Here is a 26,961-nt window from a genome sequence, read left to right on the forward strand (position 1 = left end):
TCCAGTTTCAGTTATTGTTTAGTTAGGGGATGTGTGTAGAATTAAGATCAGTTCCAAATAGGCTATAAGTTTTACTGTTTAAATAATAAGGCAGCAACATCATAAAACCAGTGAGATGTTTGTTGTGATTAACTATAACTGGTTAGACAAGTGGAACTTTCATTTAATATCCCTTTCCATGTTAATTATCCAAGGAACTGCATTTGATGCAGCTTAGCTTAGATAAATTAAACAAACAAAAAAAAAAAGAACAACTTGTCAGTTCTTGGCATGCTTAAACTTTGTATTCAAATGTACTGACTAGGCTTTGTAGAGATGCCTTTTTACCAGTAGTCACTGGTAAGATTACATTAGTGAAATGACCCATACAGGTCATTCTACAATAAAGACTCATATCTCATCACAGTTCCAAACTTTGAGGAAACCCTTAGTGTTTACCAGTCAGTTTGTTGTGCATGTGTCTGCCTGGTTCTAATCTTGTTGCATTAACAGCTGGACTGCCACACCATTCACTTGCATTAGTTAAGTGTATGAATGTTTACAAATCATGCTTCAATCCCATACTTATGACAAAGCATGATCAACCAAAAGATAAACAAACAAACAAACAAACAAACAAACAAACATCCCACAGCACAGCGGAGCATGTGTTTATGAATTCTCAATGCATCAGATTTACTAAGCCATATTTACATGTTTACATCAGAAGAATGCTGACTGGTCATATAATGCATTTTTAATCTTTCGTGGTCATGTGCTCACCCTTATTGTAACATGGATGGATGTCAGCCCAAACTCTAAACAGTTATTAATATCATTACCCAAGTGATTGTTTATGCCCCCTCTTCTGGCAAAATGTTATTAGTATAGATAAGAAACATCCCATTTTAAAATAGATTAACACTTCAAAATCTAAATTACGACATCCCGGTTTTCTGGATAAATAGACTTTTGTCTTGTAAATGTGGGATATTTTGTTGGTCTGCAGTAGCAAAACATGTTTTGTGAATTACTATTAAAACTAATGGTAGAACCGTATGACAGTATCAGCATTCTAAGCAATTGACTTGGAATTGCTTCCTATAGTTGCACTGCACTGAAAAGGAGATCTTAGTCCGAATGAGTAATCGATTCTCAAATGTTAATTAAATAACAGGGGTAGAACTGGAGTTCATCTTGAAGCCAGGAACAGAGTTACCTAGCCATGCTGTTGATGCCCGATCATTGGGATCAATCAGAATTAGAAACACAACCAAGCATTGATGAGCCAAATGGCTTCCTCTCTTTTGTTAAGGTTGATTGTGCTGCAGTAAGATTTCTGAAAGTTTATTTTATAAAAATGGTACTAAGTTCTTATGGCTCAAAGCCAAAAGTAAGTTTGGAACCCCTGATGCTAACACAAAAATGAGTCATTGGTCTTATATTTGGAGAATTTATTAAACATTGTTCAAATTTTAACATTACTTTGAGTCTAATGCAAAAAGCCCCCGCTCCCACAGGGTGCATAAAATAATTACAGAATGTGCAAAATACTGAAACTGATAATATAATATACTGGAGTTCTGGAAATAGCCTTGAATGTTACATAAAAAAGGGCAAAACTCTGGAGTGAAGCATGAACGCTAACATACAGACGTATTAGAGTAATCAAGCACAATAAAAGATGAATCAGTTGTTACCAAAAAGAATAGCGGCTGTCAATTGTACCAAATTTATGCTGGTCATGAACAGCAGATATATACATAGGCTGGCAAGTCAACAATATGCAGGTTCGCTGATAACACTTGTGCCTAAGCAATCTGGCTGCTTCGAAATAAAATAATTGACATTTCTAGCTATATCTAAACTCTCTAATGCAATAAATGTCGTAAGCAATTGCTCCTTTTATTTATTTATTTATTTATTTTACTTTTATTGCCATGTCTCTGCATAACTGTGCAATTAACATCCATTGTCATTTCCCAATGAACCCAAGAGTAACAGCAACTTCTCTATTGAAATATATCGTAGCTGAAGGAATACTATTTAATGCTAATAAATCCATAGCAAAACAATGTATAGAAGCTAACTAGGATACACAGTCTACAATTTCTGGTTCATTAAAACATAATGATTAAGAAAAGAACAGAAAAAGTGGTTGAAAGCGGTTCTTGCATAGCACAAACCAAACTACTTTTATTTAAATTATGAAGCTAATGTGCAAAATGTACCAAATAGGTTGATACAAACAATCTTTAATTTAAATGTTTTTTTATTTATATTTACGCATGATAATAAATGTTCATACAATAGGTTAGAATTTAAATATCTATACATTTATATTTATACATCATATTTCAAGGGTCTACATCCCTAGTGCAGCTTTTTATGGACTCTATTACTGTAAATTTGCATAAGACATCTGAAAAACAAGTACTTGTCCATACGGCAAAATGATGCGTCACCTTGACAACTTCTAGGCTGATTACTTCTTACTTCAGATTGGCAGGACCAAATCATGTGACATGGGTCCATTCTAGTGCTGCTTCGACAGGATGTAACCAGTTCTAATACATAAACATGTGGATTATAGTTGCTGAAACTCTCATCAGCATATTTCTAAAGTTTTAAGACCAAGGACATTTGCTTAATCCTTGGATTTGAATAATGTACATGTCAAATTGTATACAAAGCTGTCATTCTTTGTGGTCAACATGAAGCTGCAGAAAGCCCTTACCATTTAGATAGTGCTACATTAACATCATTTGAAAAGGAAATGCAATAAAGAAATCAGCTGAATCTTTTTTTCTTTAAGTTTTTTGAATACTCTCTCTTTCGGTTTATATTGATGTTTTCTGAAAATGGACTGACGGTATGCTAAGTAAAAAGAGAATAAATCATCGTGTGATGGATGCAGTGCAACCCTACTGGTTTAGTTTTGGGTTTTTTTGTAGTTTTTTTCTGGGTGGCATCTATTGCCAAGAGGCAACAGATAAGTAATTTACCAAAAATATGCTGTCTTTAGCCCGATTCACACAGGACTAACAATCACCAAATAAACATTTGGTTTCAGAATTTTTACTGACATTGGTGAAATCTAATCCTGTGCGAACTGTCCATTTCTTTATATCCCACATAATTTTTTTTACAGGACATCGGGACCTTCTGTACAATTTCAAACTTCTTGTGTCTTTTTACTCCTGTGCAAATCGACCCAGTCACTGTTATGTTATGCAGCATTTCTGGGGTATTTGCCTCAGAGCAACACCAGACTTGACAATAAATAATAATAATATAATATTAAAATTGGTACCATCTGTCCCAAAATTCTACAATTCAGTAAAACGCAACAATTGGACATAATCAAATTGGCGATGGGTGGAAAACACAAACCATAATTGGCAAGTCTTAAAAAATGGATGCTTTGAACAGTGTATTTGAAGGTATGTATGTAAATACATATCACACAAGGGATGAAATGCTTATTCTACCCTTTGGGATAGAAGTTACAATAAAATTAGTTATTTACACCTGGTTCCAGTGCCTTCTCTGGCCACAGTATCACATTTCATTTTGAAATTACCGATTTCTATTGATAAAAATAATCCACGTTTGGAAGGTTACTAGATATCCTCTGCTTTTGACCAACTCTGAGGACACCGGATTTTTTGTCCTGTGTGAATCATGCTTTAGCCTTACAATGGCATCGCAAATTGAAGGCAGTGTAGCTGGTATGCTATATGACAGGACCAAACAGTGGAAGGCAAGGGTAAACTATCAAGTGGAAGTGAATCTGGAAGTCTTGCCTTAAATAGTGCATCGATTCCTTAGTACCCTGGAACTGTAAAAAAGCTCTGCTCTTCAATCACTGGAAATGTGTGTTGTGATAGGCCTATGCAATAATTAACAGCACTTCATTGGCAAAATGTGTAGGGTCGCTTTTGCTTTTTGGAAGATCTCATAGAAAGTGAAACCCAATGTAAAGAATAAGAGTGATTTAATTCTAAATATAAAATGCATTCCGACATTAAATATTACATTTACATTCTTACTCACCATTCCGCCATTTTCAAAATATATTTATATATACTGTATACGTGTTTTTTTTTTTTTTTTTTAAATCATCATTGGTAACTTTTATAAGGTAGCATTTAGAGGAACACTTCCGCTTGGAAGCAAACCAATAAATACTCCCTCTTTACATAACTGTCTGACCTTCAATGTCATATTTCATACACAGTACTTCAATATAAAATAATATATTTTTCTTCTTCTTCTTCTTTCTTGGGTTAAGTTATACTTCTTAATTACAGTGTTTGCAAAGCCTAAACTTAACATTAACATCAATAACACTGGATACTATTTACAATAAAATACTATAAACATTATGCTTTATGAAGTATTCTATAATCAAAGTTTTGTAATACAACCATGTATGGAAGTAAAATGTATCCGCTGAGACAGAATGTATTTATTGCTATTGCAGAAACCCTATCTTGATTATGTATTACAAGTAAAGAAAACTGAAACCACCTGTAAAATGTAATGGTAGAGTATCTGACTTATTTTCAAGGTAGCATTTAGTGATCCAAACCAAAACAAGAAAAAAAAAAATAAAAAAGTCCATGCAAATATTTGTTACATAACAATTTTTACATAAATGTACTTAAGAGTTAATGGTCTAATGCATTAAATAAATAAATACATACATAAGAAAATAAACAAAAACAAACAAACATTTGTTAGGCTATGTGCATATGTAGATTAGCATTCTCTTGCGTATATATTATTGTAGCATAATTAGTAGTAGCACACCCATCCTAACGAGTCCCAACTGATTTTAACCACATTGCCAAGAACCTACGATTAGACTCTCTTTTTAAATTTGGAGGTAAAAATCTTAAATTTGTGTATAACATAGAAGCAATGTAGTAACTGGGAACTAGACATCTCAAAAAAGTTTACACACCTTTGCTCCAAATGAACATTTAAAAAAAAAAAAAAAAACCTGATGAAATTAGTGGGGTTGAAATAACCCTTTGATTGCTGGCTCCCTATTTAAATAGGTTGCCCAGTAGACTAAATTAAAGGTTCCAAAGAGCAGAGGGAAGCATATTCTGGACATCCGGTCAATTTTGCTCACACTGTTAAAGGTTTTCTTGGCTTCTGGAGGCTTGGGTTTTGGTTCTCCTTCTTTAGAGTCAGTGGGAGCAGCACTTTTTGCAATGGTTGCCAAACCAGGGTCTCTGGCAATGTTTGGAGCATAGTTAGATGCACTTGCTGTGTACGTGTTGTTTTTCTTGATGAGAGATTCTTTTTTCTTCTTTGGCTAAAATAAAAAATATATATAAATAAACATGTAAATAAATGCATCACTGTATTGTATACATGTAAATAAGTCTGAAATGCCTGTAACATCTAGAACATGATAATTATGCAAGCAGAACTCCTGATAAGCATTCCTTAATATATGAAGGCTTTGTGATCGTGCTGGCTTCCATGGCAAACTACTAAGTCCCATAGGTTTTCTTGACAAGGCCAGTACATCTCATTAATGCCAAGATAAATGAATGACTCAAAGGCATATTTGCACAGCCTGTTTTAAATATTTCCAACTGGTGTTGAAACTGCCACTGCTACTGAACAAACGGCAAGGAATGGGGGTGGTGATGGGGCTCACCTGCATATCTTTACAGCTATAATGTAACTGCAATTAAGAAGCTCTTTGGGGAACAAATGCAAAACAGAATCACTTTTACAGTGAGGCAAAAACAAGCAACTTACTACAACTTTCAACCATAAAAGAACCAAACAAGGTAGATGTGGCAGGGCAAAAGCCCTGCTTGTGTAAATAGTGTGTGTGGGACTGTAAGGTTGGTAGGGGTCGGGTTAATTGTGTCCCTGCCAACAATCGCAGGTGCGGCCATTCCAAAACAAATCTATCTGTACAAGTGTATAGACCATTTGAGTTGCGATGCAGAAAGATGACAGCGCCATAGACTATCACATCACTATAATCAAACAGTGGCAGGACCACAGTGTTCCCAGCTCCTAATTAGTCATTTAAGCTCATGTAGCTGGGACGCCAAATTGCACCCTGTAAGAAATAAAATATACCTCAAGTAACCAAAGTGTCTAGATATTGTTTTTTTAAAAGCTAAATAAAAGTAAATCATCTTAATCTTCTCTTCACATGGTTTAATACAGACCTTTTTTCTTTTTAAAATTACCTTTTCAGGCACAACACTTTTGCCATCCCAGGCATAGCCTCTCTTTGTGAAATAATTCACTGTAGCAAACTCAATTAGAGCAGAGAACACAAACGCATAGCAGACTGCAATGAACCAGTCCATGGCTGTGGCATAAGCAACCTTGGGAAGAGAGTTCCTAGCGCTGATACTCAGTGTGGTCATGGTCAACACAGTGGTTACTCCTGTACAAAAGGAAAATAGACAGATAAAGAACAGGAATGATTCAGTAACAAATACACCTCGAGAACGTAACATTGTGACAACAAACAACTTGACAGTTCTGAGGAGACCTGAGAATTCTTTCACTTAATCTAACTGTGTTTGATTCTAGCATTGTATTAGAAGTAGGTGTTTTTTCTCCTGTAAAAGACTGTAGTACATTTGGCTGCACTTTAAATTACAGGGCATGAATAACTGTGGTTACATTAAAATAAAAAAAATCACCATGGAAATGATCTTGTTAACAATATCTTATTATCTGATGTAAGTACATGGTAACTCTTACATGGCTTTTCTGACAATTTCAGAACAGAGATAAATATTTTACAAAAAGGCTTCAAATACACATTTTGTAAAATGTTTGTCAAAGGAACATTTTTCTTAATGTACTGTATAAATAAAATTATGTTGAGCTCGTGGAAAATATTTCAGAAGCATGACGTGCTTTGCTGCTATCAGTTTCCATCTAAAAGTAATTCTTCCGTCTGTTTACCAGCACTGCTGGGGGGAACGTCTACATGCAATTTAGCATTTTAAGAAATGGTAACGTTTTATATATCATGCTGCATGTGACATACGTAACATTCTGAATACTGAATCTATACCAGCACAATTTGTCAAGGAGTGAAATTGCTTAACAGGATGAAGCATAAGCTATCGTTATGGTTGCAGCTTATGCATTAAATCTTGATTAGACTACTTGCCAAAATACTGCATGTATCCTGGATGCACACAACATGCAGTCTAGGACTTGTTGTGTCAGTGAAAACATTTCTCTTTGAGATAAATCAAACGTACACTTCTGAGGTGGAGCTTATGGATCAAGAAAATTTCAGTTTTCAATGCATTTTGCTATAAATAGGCATAAAGTAAGCTGGGTTACCCAAGCATGATTGCAGGAGAACGCAACAGGATGTCCTTAGAAGCTAAATCAAACACCCAACTGAGCAAGTAGAGCTGCCTCCTGTCAGCTTTTCAGAGCACTACAGGCTACAGGTGAAATTAAAGCCAGTCAAGCATGAAAAAGCATATGACATGTTTATCAGCATGTCCAGCTCTCCCCACAGATTGAGCCACTGCTGTTCTAACCAATGAAAGACATTCAACTCATGCAGATGTGCTCAGGGAATATCTCTGCCAGGCTGGAGGACTCCAAAAGAGATGATTTTGATCATTTGAAAAAGGTTTTAAGAATTTAGTAAAGCTCTTATTAAAGCAAAGAATTACAGCCTTGCATTTTGCAAATAATATATACAGGTGTGTGTGTGTGTGTGTGTATATATATATATATATATATATATAATATATATATATATATATAATATATATATATATAGCGTCCGTGGCACTGTGACAAACCATTCTGCATTACACCCTTACTCCATGTATAAACATCAGCTTGGCTTCTGGTATTTGTGCTCATTTAATGTGCTATCAAATATAGTAGTCAATATGGAAGCAAATTCTTTTTTAGTGGGCTCCAAGTAAACTGGCATTGAGAAACAACTTCTTATTAAGTATTCGAGAAGTGAATACCGCAAGCAAAAGTGACTAATTTAGACCCAAATCACTTGCTAGGTGTTCATGCATCATGGTAAAATATTGTAGTACAATAGGCTAAGGGTTATTTCCGTTACAGCACCAGTCTAACTTTTTAAATTTCTTTTTTTTTTTTTTAACTATTCCAGATTCCAGAGTTTTGAGGTAGTGAAGCTAGACAAGGAATACATCTACACATGGAGCTATTTCCTGAAGGTAAAGTACAAATAGTTATCTGGTCATTTATTCAGTTTAAAGCTGAAATATGAATAAAGCCTGAATGCCTACCAACTCAATAATACGTTCTCTTAGTTACAAGTCTTTAATGAAGGGGCTATTGTTTTTCTGCAGTACAATAACATTACTTGTTGATGTTGTTTATATTACCTATGTTAAATGACAGGCTGTTGTTACATTTAGTACAGAATGATGAAGGACATTTACAGATTAAACTCCTCAAGTGTTTTAACATCGTTTTGACAAGTCATGATTGTTCATTTAGTATTTTTTGGCAACCAGTACTCTGACCTGCACCATATGCGATGCAATTATTACTTTCCTTGACGAATCACACGTATATTTTATAAGATCTAAGAAATGTTTATCAAAAAAATAAAATAACAGAAAAAATAATAAAAAGAGGCCTGTGAAATTAAATGAAACAATGGTGGTGCAAAAAAAAAAAAAAAAAAAAAATGTTATTAAAATATCACGTTGACTGAACTGTAGAGCACCCTGTCCCTCTATTTAAGTGTTCACTAATGAAATGGTGATACATGTAGCAATACGAATGGCATAAGGCTATCAACAGAATGCCTTTCCACCCCCACACCCCAGCATGTTTTCAGTCTCACACAAAGGGGGGTGCATCCACCGTTCACTGCAGATACAGTTTCTAGTCTTCTTTTATTGCCACACAGAACAAGGGTCAAACAAAACCTGAATTTGTGAAAATCACTCTCGAGGAACACTCTGAAACAGAAGAGTGACCTACAACCTTTAAAAGTGTTTAAAACAGAGTGTTTTCTGATACAATTAGGTCAGGCTGCCCTAGAGGCATCAAATGTTATACCACTATAGGTAGTCTCAGTAGACACAGAAACAGTCATAACAACAGGGCATTACAAAATATAAAGACCAGGCCGTTGTACACATGGCGTGCTATTTTATATTTGCTTCTGGGCATTATGTAGAATATATTAAGTTCTGAAATCAATAACTGGAAGAATGTATCATGCTTCTAATGTTTTGTTTCTTGCATTTAAACCATGGATCTGTCCGCTTGCCAGCTTGGAACATTTTTCTCAGTGGAGCAAGAAATAATAAATTTCTCTTCATTCTTGGGATATGTTCTTGGGGATGTGTTCTTGGGAGTGCACTGTGGTTGTGTTTCACCATCATAATCTAATGTTATTTGTCATTCAAAAATAAATTGACATGCACTTAATTATGGTCCACTCAAATTGGCTTGATGGTGGTTTACCTATACCTCCTAAATGAAAGAGTGTTCACATTGTTCTAGGCCTTCTGTATCTAATTTGGTATGTGGAGAATTTTGAACATATGAAGCAGCAGACCACCCTGAACTCTAACAGGAATCCACTTGAACATCTTCTTGGATTATATAATACTGCATTCTATTAATTGTCTGAACTATATAAATCACAGATGCACAATAACTATTTAATTGCAGCTAAAGAAAACACAGAAAGTCAAATGGAGGATCCCGAGCAATGCTGCCATAAATACCACACTGGACTAATGACCCAAGAAGCCTGATGAGTTAATAGCAGGAGGCTAGATATACATTGCATTTGCTTCTTATTGTTTTTGTCCTGCCAAATATCACTCATAGTCCTGGTCTCCTTTTGTGGCAGCTGTCATTTCTCTTGCAGACCCTCACCTATCAATCATACCATTTCCATTGGAGACTAGCATACCCCTTTGATGGGCTGACACACACCAGGAAACTTTCCTTCAATCAACATCAGTCAAACACAGAATCATTTCAAGTATATAACAACTTCTTAACAGGCAGTCATGAACAATGAAATTACTTCTTACACCAGTGACGTGTATGCTTGCACATGTATGCTTTCATTACACAAAAAGAGCACATAGTCTATAGTAGACACGTGGCACATGCTTGAGTCTCCAAAAACACAGCCGTTTGAGCCAAGTTTGTCCTATAAGCCTCAGCTCAAATCCTGCACAAAAGATGCATGGTGTATGTAGCTAAGCACAGGTGTGTCGACATGAACTCACGAAAGCTGGGATGACTCAAGCTACTGTGTAATGGTAGTCTTAATGGATGACCTGATATGTAAATAAGCTGCGCTATGGATAAACTGACAAGGAAAGATCAATCTTGAATTTCATGTCTCCTCCTCATATCCTATTCAAGTAAATGGTGTATGTCCTACAGGAACTTTTATGAAAATACATTTTTTTTTTAAAAAGACACTTACCAAATACAGTTCTTGCAGGAACAGATTCTCTGTTGAGCCAAAATGAGACTTGGGATAGAATCACTGTCATTATACAAGGTAAATAGGTCTGAATGACGAAGTAACCAATCTTCCTCTTTAAATGAAAGTGTGTAGTCATGACAACATACTCTCCTGCAAATTAAAACAAGAATATTTTAAAATGACACAGTAGAAGATGTATAGCTGGAAAAAAAAAAATCTTACATGGCTTGGGTTAAAGAATTCTATAAAGCTATGATTACTGACTGTCAATAGTGTTGCCATGACAACTCTATTATAAATGGAAAAAAAAAATTAAGCCTTAATGCTCTCTATGCTCAATTTTACTTTCCTTGGAGAAATTTGAATGTGAAAACAAAACACAAATGCTTGATGCAAAAGTAGAAAATGAGAACAGGTCTAGCCAGCAACAGACAATGTCACAATGATGAAATGTGCCTTCAAGGCTGACACAGGTTCAATTTATTGTACTGCTGTGAGCATTCTCTCTCAAAGAAGCCTGCCCTGGAAACCTGGTATGCATGTTTAGCAACAAAGCATTGATTAGCGATTGCATTATGGTACAGCATGCTTCTTCAAGCTCTATTAAGGGTTAAGCCAAGAAAACCCTGGTCTTGCTCTGTGTCTGCTGAGCTAGGGTTCAGCTCCATAGATGAAAAGCTGTTGCTACTTCTGGTGCCTAATCACTTGATGTGCTTTTGTTTAAATTCACTTTAATGGTCTTGCCACAATTGGACCATGTGAACAGCAGCAAAAGTTAGCACGTTTATCTACAGTGTTGCATTTAAAATATGTGCATACCCTGAATAAATAGGTAAACCAAATGATTATCAGCACAAATACAATTAGGAATATTGTTAATAGTGGCAATAAGGTAAACTGATTTTAAAACTGATAGTATCTGTTAGTACTCAGGAAAACAAAGTGGAGATTCACCAGTTGTGGGATTAGTAGATCATATAACCTGTAAAGCATATGCAATGTATTGCATGTCTAGTAAAAACGGTATAGTCAATGCTTATACACCAAGAATGTCATCTTATGCCAACCTGATATTATTATTAATTCATTAGTCATTTAGGAGATGCTTTTATCCAAAGCAATTTAGAGACTAGTGGGTGAACTATGAATCGCCAACAACTGCTGCTGCAGAGTCACTTAAAATAGGACCTTGGTTTTACGTCTCAACCGATCTATACCATTTTTAGACTCCCTTTTAAAAGGCAAATGATCCACTCTTAATGTACTATTTTGACTATGTCAGCTCTGATGAATTGTGATACCAAGTCCACGGGGGGGCACTGACTTAATTTGATTTGAGACCGTAGTGATATTTTAACTGTGCAAGGGTACTTCCAACAGTGAAACACACTGTGTATAGCACAGTAATGGATTTTGCAACAGCTGCATAGCTTGCACACTGGTAAACAAATGCATTGAAAGTCTGTCTAGCCACTCAATGCTCATGCACTGAGAATGTCAAGTGCACTTTGTTATGGCCTGAACATCTCCTTTATATTGTTACAATAGCATTATTTGTCTCTGTAGGCGTGCACTACTGAAATAAAGGCATGCAATTTTCAGGAGTAACTCTAAAAGGTTTTGTTTTTTGTTTTTTTTTTTTGCTTCCAAGTTTCAATTTTCACTTTTAGGTTTAAATAAAGCAGCTTGCCATTAGAAAGAGATCATAATGAAAATGTTATTCTTCAACAATTCAACATCCTGGAGGTCCCCCAATCAGCATTAATGAATGATGTAACAAAATTTAAAAAAATGAAAAACTGGAAGTATTGACAAGATGATTACAGGAAGGAGGTATAATATTAGTTCCTGCTTAATCATAATGAGCCAAAGCACCAGGAGTGAGTATGAATCGGTACTATATGGTCTTGAAGATATTTTTTTATATTTACATACCTGTGCTGGACTGGACAATCCCAGAGTCGACAGTTTGCCCCAGCAAGTCATACTGGTTAAGTCGTGAACCATCGTCAGCTACAACTACCGACTGTGCTGCACCTCGTGTCCATATGTATACAACCTCTGCACGAGTGTAGGCATCTAATGAAGCAACGAATGGACATGTATAATCACCAAGATACACACAATACCATTGTTGATTTCATAAGAAATGTAAAAGAATAGAGCTATAGGACCGATGGTTTACATTGTATTTGGTTTCCTTGTTTTCCTTTTTAAGTATCACAGCACTATCACCTGGCAGCCAAGCTTTAAGAGTTAACACTTATACGAGTTGACCATGGTATTTTTGCAGTTTTTGCAATGCATTCATCATAGTTTACCCTGGTTTTCCATGTTTATTAATATCCTTTACCATGCCTCCCTATTCTTTACAATAGTTATCTATGCCTTCCCTTTCTTTCACTATGCTTTGTTACACTTTGCTATGTTTTTATTATGGTACACTTTTAGAAGGATCACTTCAGTTTATCTGCTTTCTAGATATAATAAAACATAGTAATGAACTGTCTATGGAGGGATATTCAAGCCTTACATTTCAAAGCACCATTTGTCCAACCTTGACTGGTAGAAAGAGCCTGTTATCGATTTGTACCAAATATCAACAAAATGGCGAGTAGCAAAAGTAATAACCTTAACAAAACCCATATGGGAAGAGGTTACTGTTAAATATGATGGAATGGCTCCTATTATAGTACATAAGGGTAAATAGGGCTCACTGTTTAGTCAAGCACATGTTGATACATTGAGAGTAGGATGAGAAATGCAGAATGTATCTGAAATTAACTTACAGCTGCCAAACTTCAAAGGACAGGCATGAGCATCCATAGGGAAGTCTTCCAAATGCATCGGGCATTCTGCCCTCACAGTCAATCTAGAAAAAAATGAAAGATATATTCATATTCAACATAAGATGTTCATACCTTCATAACAGAAACAGACCGTTAGGTTGAAGCTACAGTAGGCACCAAGTGTCACAAATGAAACATGAAACTGTTCCACGCTCGACACAAACAACATTTATTTCAGCTTTTCGAAGGTGTGAAGAGAAATGTTCTATCAATTTATCAGGGATGCGTCTGTCTTCCATTTATCACTGACTTGACATAAATATGTACTGGCAAAGGGAAATAATCATCTCATAAACGTGTTAAAGGATGTTTTATGGCGATCCTTTGTGACCTACATGTTTTGGGGGCTGAAAAAGTTGATCTATCAAATTTGATTATTTATGGATCTGCTGATCAAATAAAGGCCGATATTCTAACTCAATTTGTATATATGCTTCACACGGGTCAATTGGTTTCCTTAGGGATACAATCTTGCTGCATTGCCCAAACCATTTACTTCAGCAGAATCTGTGAATTTAAAGTAGGCATAGCTTCACAAGCTCACACGACAAAGTGGATCTAGTTCTATTCTCTTACTGTTACTGTGACGAAGGCAAGGGGATTTTGCAAAAGAGGGAATTTTGTCAGAAATATAACAAAACGTGTGAAAACGTTACAGACTTTAAAAACAGGAGAGGATAACTTTCAACTTGACTTTGACAAATTTCATAATATAGATTTAACATAACAATCATTCACTAACAAACGATATGTAGGTGTACAGGGGAAAATGTAAATGGCATTATTGTTTTGATATAGAACATTATAGATAATTAAAATAATAAGACATTAGAAAATAGTATATTGCCATAGAATATATAGCATTAATGTGTGTGTGTGTATATAATATATATATATATATATATATATATATATATATATATAAACAATGCTGTGTCTGAAACATATTTTAATATTGAGCATATAGCCCTGCTACTGTACTGAAACACAGTCACTAGCACAGACCACCCATACAGTTTTCTGCATCTTTCCATTTAAAAACATTTGATCTCACCGCATTGTGTACAGAAGAGTTCCGTCCTCTGTGATACGCAGCAGTTTATTAGGCATTGTCATGTTATGAGCCACAGATTTTTTCCCATTGTGAAAAAATGTATCTGGCGTCCAGATTTTGCTGGCCATAAGGTTGTTTAGACGGAGAACTGTCATCGGACCCTTGAATTTTAATCTCTCATCTCTCCAGCTTTGGCGAAAGAAGACATCAATTGTGTATTCCTAGGAAATTGAATTTCAAAAATGTAATCATACCCAGTGGTATATGGTGCACCATACGAACAGGGTTAAGGGGCACTCCTTTTTCAAACAACAGTACTTTTGGGCAACCAAAGGCAATAAAGTTCTATAGTGCCTTATCGTGTCAAGACATCTCAAGGCACTTTTTACAAAATAAATCCAAACATTTATGCATACTGCCTGCAGCAGTTGTCTATTGAAAGCAAGTGTGTGTTTAAAGTTTTGACATATTTGGGCAGATATGCTCAAAGCTGTTCCTCAGAGATGTTCCACAGAATGGCTAAAATGGCCTCTCACAGTAGTGCGTTTAGCTACTGCTGAGACTAGCTGTGGTCTCCTATAAATGCAGTTTTAGTTTTGATTGCAGTCTCATGAATGCTACCTTATTATATGATCAGTACTAGATTCAAACATTCATATCTACTCATCATAGGGTTACTGTTTCCAACACAGTCTTACTGCTTTTGGTCTCAGAGCTATCCTGCTATTTATACACACTTCCTACACAGACTAGTATATCTGTCTTCTTTTTCTACTGCCTATCATTTTGAATTTCAAAATCATAGTATCAGATTATTAATTTCTTCAAGCTTGCTGCTCTTCCACTTTCATATTTCCACATTCTACATTCTACATTCTGTGTTCTACAGAGTTTTTGGGTGTTGATGGCATCAACTTTAGCTCTATTTATGCATCTATTTATCCAGCTGTCTATCAGCAACATATGCATGTTACATTTTAATTATTTAAATAGATTTATTTGGGGATGCTGCTGCCCAGGTAAACTGGGACAGTAGCAACAAAAACACTATGAAGTTTTGCAAAAAGAATAATAATTATATTAATACCATTGACTTTTTATGAATAGGAAAACAAATAGTACTTCATTAAGCCTTGATGAATGAAGCTGTTGAATTTAATGCAGTCAGTGTTGTCAAAAAATGTAATTTTGTAGTTTAATATTATTTTCATAATCTTTATTTAACTGATACTAAAGAAAATGTGCCACTAGCCTAACAGCCGCTCCTTACTCATTAAAATATACAATTCGCAAATTTTATGAGAAAATGTTAATGCACTTACCATATCATGGTCTGAGACAGGACCAATACTAGTGACAAAGATGTCAGTCTTCACTTCAGTTATGCGCTCTGTTGAAGCAGTAAATTAGGACAGTGATTGTCAATGAACATTTTTTTGTATTAGATCTAACTACTACTCAGTCTGGCAAAGAATGCATGTAGGTCTGATAGCCTGTTTGCTGGAACTGTCATTACGGCCCCATGCTGAATGTTTGTATCATTCCTCATTCATAATGTTCCAGCATAACATTTAAATTAGAAATGCAATTTGAAATTAATCTGCACTTACTTAATAGGAAATTCATCCCATGCATCAATCGTATGGGTAGAGAACAGACAGTATTTAGTGTGCATTGCAACACATCTTCCTTAAGTATAGTTATGTTGTAATAGTAGCAGAGTGATAAACAGATATTTCAATAGGCAAAGGCACACGTTTCTCCCTGAAATTGCCCACATGTACCTGGTAGGGTTCGCAATTAAACAAATCCTCATCTGGTCAAAATCTCTGTTCACAGCATCACATTCAGGCTTGCCAATCCTTGAATAATGTAAGTGATTCTTGAATTAAACTCTCCTTCTGTTTAAGTATTTCTCTAGTCAATTAAAACAGCAGTTATAAAACAGTGCTTTAAAACTCAAGCTGTCCTTCGCTGAATTCCCTTGTCATTCCCGTCTGTAACTGTGACACCTCCCAGCGTGTAAATTTGATAAAACGTGGTAGCAACACTTGCTGTCTGAATCCCTTTCTAACACTAAACTTGAGCACAGAATTCATCAGTATGTAGAGAACGGGCACAGGAGTTGTTTTAACATCTTTGAAATATCGCTATTTTCTTGTCTTATAATGTTATCTGAACCTATGGTAATTTTGCTATTAAGCTATGCACTGGCATCTTTTGCAAAGCAAGCCTATATTATAACCATACCTCCAAGCCCTGGTCTCAGGCGGTTGTCATATCCATCCAAAAGACTATCCAGGATCCTTGTAAACACTGTGGTGTTGTCCTTTACCCCTTCAAGATTGGGTGTCTGTCCATGACTATCATAATAATAGGGCAGCAGACAGAGAAAGGAACATACTGAAAATTCAGAATGGTAATTGACTAATACTTTACAATATCAGAATTCATAGTATCATAGAATGAGGTAACTATAAATAATTTAGCTAGAAACTGTTTTTTAATGTTATGCCTATAATATTTTAGTATCGCCTGGCTTTTGCGGTGTTAACTGTTCTGCTGTGGGGGAAAATATATATTTTAAATAAAATGTCTGATTAGAACGATAAAGTAAACGATGAAAACAAATCCATATTATATACACAAATTCCAGCTGATCTAGGAAAAAAGGCAATAATTGAAACATGATGAATATGTGTATTTCTTATAGTAGAGATTTGTTGTGCATCCAAAGATTCCAGCTATTGGTAGAATCGTATCTATCTGCAGTGCAATTTTAGTTTTCTTTTGGAGGGGGGTGGGGGGTGGGGGGTGATTAAATGCTAAATAAACGTTCAATGCTAGCAAACAAACTGCCGTGCATATCTCTCAAGGAGAAAGGAAGGTCATCACGATCAGGTAAAATGAGCCCGAGAGAGGGCATTCTGCAGTAGAGGTTAGAATAAAAAGGAGGAAAGAAAGACATCGAGTGAGAAATGACTCATCTAGAGAAGAAAAATGGGCAGTGTGGTAAAAATAATCGCCAAATTTAAACAAAACAAACCTTCATAGATTATACAAACAATTCTCAAGTCCCTTTCAATTATGAGAGCATTTTTTGGCCTGCTACACAAAATTATACAACAAAACAAAAAAAGAGAAATTACAGTATAAAAACCATGAGAGAAAAAAAGATGTTGAGCACTAAAGGAAAGCAATTCGAAAAGGAAGAATAGTAATGGCCATGTGAAACGGGCCATTTGTGTTAACCATCTGAAAGTATTTGAATTTTATAATGTGGCATTATACTACTCTACTTCCTGTGATTACCAATATGGGGTTTGTTTATTACTGTATCTGGTCATTTTCTTTCACTTTATATACGGTTTCTGTTAGCTGCCAAATGCATCCAGAAAATGCCCTCAGGTAGACCCCACCAGAGGCGAAGGAGAAAGGGTTGCAATAAAACATTATGTTTAAGCAAAAAACTTGATGTCCTACATGGGCCGCAATGAATACGATGCACTTAAATACCAGACTGTATTTTCCGCATATTTCTTCCTGCGTTTGAGCATCAAAATGAAATTGATTATTCTCAGGCGTTTTAAACAAAGTGTTGCGCAGCTTTTTTGTTTGTTTGTTTCAACCTACTAACCTTGTTTGATTTCCTAATGACAACTTGATCATTTAATAACACCCAATGGTTACAAACAAAGCTTGAAACTAAACAACTGACCACTGCTATAAACTTATTTTAAAACAATTGCATCTGCACAAAATAAAATGTCTGAAACATTATATTAAATATACCTGTGTACATTAACTGCTTCCAATAATGCAAGCTTACAGTATATATAAAAAAAGCATACATAGTGATACTTTGATGGCAGAACACCAACATTAAAGCTCATGTACAACCTAGTATAACAATAATTGCAAGTTGATCATATTATATATATACATTAACTATCTATATATGGCAAGAAAAAGGGAAGAAATACAAAAGTTTATGTACAAGGGCTACTGCCTTATAATACACTGTACACCAACTCCATCTACAGGTCATCAGAACAGCAACACTGTGAGCTGCTTCACTGTGTAGATTTCTGTGAATCTCACAGTCACTAAGGAATTTGTACACAACATTAAGGTCTGAAGCTGAAATATCTTGACTGCAGGGCTTGTCTGACAACAAAATGAACTCATGCTGCAAACAAAACCCAAGCGGTTTGATACCCTGTAGTAAGTGTGACATGTGACATTGTGTTCAAATAGACAGGCCACATTTATTTCAATTACAATTACAGGATGAAACTTGAGTATTAAAAAATGTAATGTCAGGCTAGCTAGACCCTGCTTGTATGACGCAGTCAGTCTGGGACAATAATACTGTGCTTACAATAAAAATGTTTATACAGTATTGATTTATTTTATTTATTTATTTTTGGAGGGGGGGGGGGGGGGGGTAGATTTATAACTGTAAAATGCTGGCCTTTCATGTTAACAAAAAAGTAACTATGCAGCTGTCTACAGTACATATCCATCACATAATATGCACCTTCTCCATTCACTGGATTTATTAAATTAAATTAAATTGCAACAATAGTAAAGTGATGCCCTTATGATTATGTAAATGACGCAGATGTAATATTTGCTCAGGTAGCCAAATTATCAACAGACTTCTTACACTGTGTATCAATAGTAAATGCACACATAAACATGTTTTAATAAATATTACAATTACGTTTAACTGAAGACACCAGGATCTGTATTGCATGCAAGTCACTACATTCACAAACACTTTAGTTTTCAGTCATACAATCTAAATACACGACTTTGTAAGGTGTTACTTAATATAACAGTCTATACACAGTTTGACTGCATGCTAGAAAAAAGAATGAATTGTATTAGGAATTGTGTTTTCCACAAAATCTACTTTAGTTTAGCTTTATCTGGGACTTTGTGGGGATTAATATCCTCTTGGTAGCTAGACCAAACTCAACGCTGTTTCATTCTGATTCAAGCAGATGTACCCCCCATGCAATAAACATCAACTATATACATATAGCAGGATATAGAAATAATAATAAAATAATAATAATAATAATAATAATAATAATAATAATAATAATTACCTTTTTCCAGAGAGCACATGTAATAACAGCAGACAGGCCCATGTGCAGTGACTGAACATTGCAGTTCTCCCCATGGTAGGGTCTGCTAACTGAAATTTAAAGTATATGAGAAATATATTTCACAATACAATATACCAAAAGATAAACCCCTTTTTTTATAATACATGTAGTGTGTGGAGATTTTTGTTTTACACATAATGCCACTTGGGCAGAAGTTGAGATTTAGAAGACAGCCTTTTTAACAACAGAACATACCCATACTGTAACTTAAACCGAGCAACATCGATAGAATCGCAGGCACTCTGAGATACAATTGAATGTATTCTAGTTTCAATTAAAGAATGTACCTTCCTACACTCGTTATCTTTAGCTGCTGTTTGCAATCTCTCATTTGATTTACAACAGTGTCATAGTTGTATTCTAAAGGACACGCTTTATAATCAAACCATGTGCCACTTGCGTACACAGCATCTGACTTCAAATCTGTTATCGTTTAGTGTAAATGATGTTATAAACGAATTAATCATTCCAAATGTTTGCTGTAAATATAATATAACAGCAACGTACGACACTGTGTCCTTTATCAGCTGTACAGGAATGTAATTTCACAACAGCAAGCATTCATTTCAGCAATCTGCACATAGTCATTGTGTATTTATTTATTTTCAGAATTATCTTCTTATGCAGTACAGGGATAAATAAAATATTTTTTTTAAAACAGAGACAAGCGCCTGGTCATGCATGACGTACAACCTACAAGTCATTATACATCTTAAATAACTAATTTAAAATGCCACATCGCTTGTTACTATACTAAGGACATCCATATAACATGCATTGAGTTAAAAACACGAGGATGGAACAACCAAGTCAAAAAGCTTGTTTTCTACAGACTGCCGTATGTCCACGTTTTATTATTATTATTATTATTATTATTATTATTAATAATAATTATTATTATTATATATTTATTATTATACCATGTTTGCGTAGTTGTTATTTATACCTTAGCCCCTTGAAGTTTTAAAATGATAATGATGCATACAGTAAACGTATTATTTGCATTTCGTGATGAATAAACATACAGTACGCTAGTTGTCCTTTGATTGTATTTACATCGTTAAGTGTTATTATTGACAAACAGTATGGAGATGCTTTCATTTCTCGCCCACAGATGCTCAAATCAATAATAGAAAAACCATTATGACACATTGGCAATACATATGATTAACGTGCTGAAGGCACATTTATACTGGGTAAACAGCGATTGCATTAGGTGTACTTCTTTTTAAAACATAAACCAGTGGTGTTAAAATGGATGTATATACAAAAAAAAAAAAAAAAAAAAAAAAAAAAAAAAAACGCAAGCGTCTACTGTTTGAATTTTTTTAGGTTTTGATAAATCGGGGATAATGCAGCTTTAAATGATCGTATCACATACCAGACTTCCCAAGTAACGTTGCACATAGTCTATTTTATAAATATGAAGTTACTAGATAAATGAATCAAACAACTGGCGTATACATGCGACCGTATCTTACCACAATTATTAGCTCAATAAATTATAATTTTAAGTAATTAGCAACCGAACAAAGCGTGGAATTAGAACTGCTGCTGTCCGGTCGAAGTAACCCCCCCACGTCCCCCGCGGCACCCCCCCTCATAAAATAACAATACAGCAATGGCATTTTCAAACAATGACACAATCATTTCAAACACTAACTTATTGTTCTCACTTTTTATAAAAACTCCTTTCCAATCATTTCTCACAGCCCTAAATTACAACAACAACAAAAAAAACCCCAACTCAATGCAGCTCAATTATCATTCTCATTTTCTCACTGCAAACTGATAAAAGCGATGCAAAATCAAAATGACAAAATTACTTACAGTTTTACAATAATGACCAATAGCCACCGAACTGAATCGTTGACTAAAACTTTTATAGATACCTTTTTACACCGTTTCGATGAGAAAATTCCTCATAGATATCTGATCTGCTGGATTTTAGCTGGAGGCTCGAGAGTCAGCGTTTGATGATGCTCAGTTTGCGCAGGTCGAGCTCACTATTCCTCGGTCTGGGGAGTTAAACTCTTCCCGGTCCCTGTAATTTGGACATCTACCCGCAAAATCTACTCGAAATACTGAGATTGCAGCTAAATCAAGCTGTTTCTTTACCTAGACAATAGTAATACGTCGCTGGGTAAACCGGATGTGAAATAGGCTGTGACTTCATGCCAAGGAGATTTTATTTTGGAATAGAAGGTGGTACCAATCTCTCATCTAAAAACCAATCCGCCCATTTTTTTATATGCAGCACAATTTAACTTCCACTGCTGTCGGCTTAATCTCTTTTCACTGGCTGCAAAATCAAATCCTCTTACATTTTCAACCGGGTCTCTCTCTCTCTTTTTCTGCACTAGTCTGAGCTTTGATGTTTTGCATTCGAAAATAAATATCACCGTTCAACATTTAGAAAATACATATTTAGCAGCATGAGCTTCCTTTGAAACTAAAATGAAATCTTTAATCAATATTTAATAGTCGTGGAAATATTTATGATGCCTTATGCATATTGCAAGAAACTGCATCTTTTCTTCAAGGAGAGCTTCCCAAGTCAATAAAATCCACATTCCCCTACAACTCGAGATGTGATGAACCACTCAAACAATCTGCCTAAATGATACTGTCGCGGTATGCTTAAAGACGAAATAAATGATCAGAATAACAAGATTTCGATTGAAATGCACAGCAACGTGTTAATGCTGGTGTTTATAAATCCAGTACTACTCTAGAATGACCGCTGTGGTCTGGTTAAGTCGCTGCAAAACGGTTTGCTAAAACCGAACATTGCATTATAGTCAATTACGTTTTAAAGCTAAATGCAATTACAGCATCTTAACGATTGTTTACATACTGAAGTAACTGTGGGACTGTTGCTCCCTATTTAAACAGCTCTTATGTTATTAAACACCCACCGATCACAATCATTGTTTCAAAGTGCATTTGGCACAGATGACTGAAATCCACAAGTCCTTTAGAAGCAGGTAATAGCCCATCACATTGCAAATATACCGGTAGAAGTTTGTTTGTTTGTTTATTTATTTATTATGTGCATGAAGGCGTTTTTTATGTCGATAAAGTGGGGGCTGGCAACGCAGCACGTAAATCAGAAATGATTCGTTTTGTTATTCAGCGTTCAGACCATGATAAACATCCGACTGCGGCTATTTCTACGAAAAGAGGACAGAAAAGGGTATCCTCCTGTCGACGATATTCTGCTTCAGCACAGCTAAGGTCGTGATGTGATTCCTCGGATGCACTTGCTGACTGTCACTGCACACTAGATTCGAAGGGCATGTCCACATTAAAGGAGATGTAAAAATGTGCGATACAGCTGCGTGGTTTAAAACAGTAGATCGGAGCATTTTGATTAAACCAATGACATCCGCTCTTCACGTGTGCAATAAGATAAATAAAAAAGGACAATTATAGAAAACAATGAAGTCTACTAACATAAAAACTACAGCTTACAGGGAGTGATGTATGAAGTAAAAATATATAGTTCATTCAATCACTTATTCTATGTTACACGTTCTAGATTTTAATGCTTTAAACTCATAGCACTTATGAACCAAAGATTCTTGTAATTGAAATGTGATATAATAATTACACCAAACGTCAATGTAGTTCTATTCCTTACCTAACCCAATCCATACATGTTACGAAAAAAAAAAAAAAAAAAAAAAAAAAAACAAATCTCTGCAATAGTCATTTCTCAGAACTTGAAAGAGTTAGGATGATGCACTTAACACGGTCAAATCTAGTTATGGTGTCCAAGGAAATCACTTTCTAAAGCATTAATTCACTTGGCCTGCTTTTTCCTTTTAAGCTTGTATTGAATTTGTAAAACGTACTGAATGTCCATCCTTCAGACTAACATAATGTATTTAAAAACCACCTTGATCCATCTACTAGCCTTATTTGGTATCAATAGGGTTCTGTTCCTGTTAGTCTTTCCTGTTTCAACTATGGACCTTTCAAAGGAGATACATGCTGGAATATAATCTAACATGTCAGTACAGAGATGGCCAATAAATATTTCAACGGTTACATCTTTTCCTAAACTCCACATTGTTTCTAAGCAAGTGAAATGCATCCCATAATTGAGGCAAATCGTCCAAGAGCCCTATGATATAAGGCTTGTTCAGTGATAAATCTTGACAAAGGCATATGGTATAGAAAAGAATCAAACACACACCACAGTATCTGTAGTGTATTGGTGGAGAGATTATGTTGTGTTTAAGCTACACATGTTTTTTTTTTTTTTTCTCAAATGCCCTGTACATCTTACATGGTGGTGTTTTGGAGAAAGGGTTAGAGAAGTTCTGTAGCAGAAAATATGGTGTGTTTAAAAAAGAAAAAAATAATAATTTGGTGTGCTATGTTCATCAGGGTGAACAAAAACCAGTTGTCAAAAACAAACCAGAAAGCCTGGCCTCTGTGGTGGGTTGGGAATCATCTTGTATTGCATTTTCTCTATGTGATATTTTTTACTCTGAGCACAAATGTGGTATTTCTTACATTCACTAGGTGTAGAGTGTTTTAGGAGGCAAGTTAATGCTTTTAATGCTAATGAGTTTAGAAATCACTGAGAAAAGGTTTAGGGTTAGAGTTAGGGTCAGAGTCAGGGTTAGAGTAGATCAATTACTTTTAGAATAAGATTTAAGAAAATGTAGACATCATATTTTGCTGTGTTTTGTCCCAACTAGTATGTGTTTATATGAGACAGTTGTTTTGTAATCCTAGTGTGTACTTTGTGACTCTAGCTTGTATTCCAGTCCCTCTAATGCTTGGGCTTTCCAGTAGTCAAAGAGCTTCCGTGTATCTTTCTTGTAATCAAGCATGCTGCTTTCTACAGTTCAATCCTGTGAACTTGTGTACTGCTTTGAAAAGTGATTATTGATTATTCTTTACTGGCAAACATTACCACAACACAGCCTTGATTTGTCATTCGTCCCTCAGGCTTGTGACACATTTCCAAGTTCTTTATAAACTTTACCACAGGATGAATGGCTCAGTGAAAAGGAACAATATTGGGGAAAGATAACATCTCTCTTTGGTGTTCATTCAGGTGATAGCTTATAATAGAGCATCTTTGATGAAACAAAATTGGAGAACCCTTACACTGATGCCAGGATTTATTTATTTATTTATTTTGTCTGGAAGAAAGCAATACTGAGATTGAATTTCACTACAGGGGGAAATATAGGTAACAAGTGATACTTTTTTAAAAAATGTTATTGCCCCATAGAGAATACAATGGATTATATATGTCGTCCTGTCAAGCCCTTTTGGATGGCCATCATTGTTGTACATTTATGGCTTTGAATGGTTGATATTATTGTGGAGAGTAACTGCTGTTTAGTATCAGTTCATTAGCAGGCTCAATGTAGCCCATTCATTCCAGCATGCATAATTTCCCTGCTGATAATAAAGGAGCTGTGCATTGCAGTTTGTGGTTGATTATAACAATAGCTATTATTATTCCTATTGGTAAGAACATCTGGTTTCAGTACGCTTCCCCTAAGTGTTCATTTCTCTAATTATGTAGACATCAGCTTTATAATACAGGTGCTTTTAAGGCTTTGTATGGAAAACATTAGTGCATTGTAAGATTGACTGTAACTCCACATGGATGTATAATCCATGTTTGTTATCACTAAATAAATTGTCTAATCATAACTAGAAAGGAAACACACCATCGAAATAGGAAAAATTGACTTCTCAACCATCAAAGCCTGTACAACATATGCATATTATAGCTTGGCATTACCCCTTTTCATTTTAAATATTGCAGTTTGCCTGCTTTCTGAGATTTAACACACAGTAAACATGCATAAGAGACTGTATGTGGTAAGCACACCAGTATACATCATCATCACCCAGAAAAATATAATACCTTAATAAATGTACCTTATCCAGTGCCAGATGATCTTGACTGTTGAGTCCATGGGTTATCAACCTGGCTACATGTTGTAGAGTCCCTTTGCATTAGTATGTCTGCCAAAGTGATATCAGATCATCGCCAAATTGTATTTACTGAAAATGAATAGGAGCAGTTACATAAAGAATAAAGAATTGGGCCAAGGTTGCTATCCTCTCAATGGATGATGGAACTGATTTCAATGCTGCACACACTTCAAACATACAGCTATGGCCAAAAGCTTTACATCACCTAGAATTTTAGGATTGAGACCTTATTTTTATATATATATATAAATTTAGATTTGCATTTAATATAATGTAGTCAGAGAAACTACAACATGATATTGTAAAAGTCTACTGGAATCTAAAACAGAAGTACAGTATTTCATGTTAGATTTAAAAATGTCCAGTTTTTCAATTTATTGTCAGTTTTTTGTTAACAATATGGATAACTACAAAGCGGTATTTAATTCAATATATTAACATAGCATTATTCAGCAGGTTTAATCAGGCTTTATGAAATAAAATGTGTTAATTCTATAGGGTGATGCAAAACTTTAGGCCATAGCTGTACACTTTTTTTTTTTCAAGGGAAGTAGAAAAACTCTCAACCACCTCAAGTCTCATGATTTCAAATTCAGCCACCTGTGGTAGACTAAAGATTAGGCAGATTCTACACGCAATCTTTTTAAAATGTTGAAGACACATTAATATGATTTAGATGCACAGTATAGTACTTTTTGGACAGGTTCTCATATTCTGTCATGTCTTTTTTTCCTTTTAATTTGAACTTTATAAGAGAAACTGCATTTAATTGAGAGTGCTAGGCTTAATCATTTTCTCTACAAATCAATTACAGTTCACTTTTCCTCATTTTCCTAAATATTTTATTACTAGACTTGGTGCCAAGTAAAAATGTAGGTCATGAATGGGATTTTAAACTTGTAATGCTCCAATATCTGCTGTATTTACAGATCCTGTTTAGCGTCAGTCTTAGACTACCTAATGTAAGGCAAGGTAGTCCAAGACTAATGTTAATCAGGGTTTGTGAAACTAGCCGCATAACTAACATATTGTCATTACCAGCAACTACATAAACTCAGTTAATGTAACTTTTATCTACCACATCTATTGTGTACATTTTAACGTGTGTTGACATCCATCTAATTAATTTTACTTTTAAATAAAAAAAAAAAAAAAAAAAAGATGTTTCCTTAGGTAATGTAAATTTGCAAATCTACAGCTGGTGGAGTATTCCTTGTTACTCATTCCGAAGTAAAAAGTGGTACCATATTACCCTTTCAGCATTATAAAACAATTCATTCATTTTTTAAAGTAATTTCTCGATAATTAATTTTTGAAAAATAAAAAAAGAACATGTTCTCTTTCTTTTAACCATTATACAGTTTCATTAATATGTAAAATTTTGTCCTAAGGGTTATTAAGTTTGTTAACTGATGTGCATGTACTCTATGAGAAATTCTACTTTGATTT

General features: G+C 35.1%; 1 protein-coding gene across 3 annotated transcripts; it reads right to left on the minus strand.

Annotated features, from left to right (window-relative positions):
* Positions 1–1,418: 1,418 nt before the first annotated feature.
* LOC121297592 (gamma-aminobutyric acid receptor subunit alpha-1-like) lies at positions 1,419–25,536 on the minus strand. Of its 3 annotated transcripts, none has more exons than XM_041224005.1 (10): positions 25,456–25,536; positions 19,480–19,568; positions 16,613–16,725; positions 15,685–15,752; positions 14,363–14,583; positions 13,249–13,331; positions 12,395–12,538; positions 10,457–10,609; positions 6,210–6,412; positions 1,419–5,308 (listed from the first exon to the last, which is right to left on the minus strand). In XM_041224005.1, the coding sequence occupies exons 2-10, from the start codon at positions 19,551–19,553 to the stop codon at positions 4,997–4,999; spliced, it is 1,371 nt and encodes a 456-aa protein (XP_041079939.1). In that variant the 5' UTR covers positions 19,554–19,568; positions 25,456–25,536; the 3' UTR covers positions 1,419–4,996. The 3 variants fall into 3 exon arrangements, with proteins under 3 accessions (XP_041079939.1, XP_041079938.1, XP_041079940.1); XM_041224004.1 differs by lacking the exon at positions 25,456–25,536 and adding an exon at positions 21,432–22,310; XM_041224006.1 differs by lacking the exon at positions 25,456–25,536 and adding an exon at positions 21,370–21,393.
* Positions 25,537–26,961: the final 1,425 nt, after the last annotated feature.

This window comes from Polyodon spathula, chromosome 22, assembly GCF_017654505.1.
Source record: "Polyodon spathula isolate WHYD16114869_AA chromosome 22, ASM1765450v1, whole genome shotgun sequence".
NCBI classification, from domain to species: Eukaryota; Metazoa; Chordata; class Actinopteri; order Acipenseriformes; family Polyodontidae; genus Polyodon; species Polyodon spathula.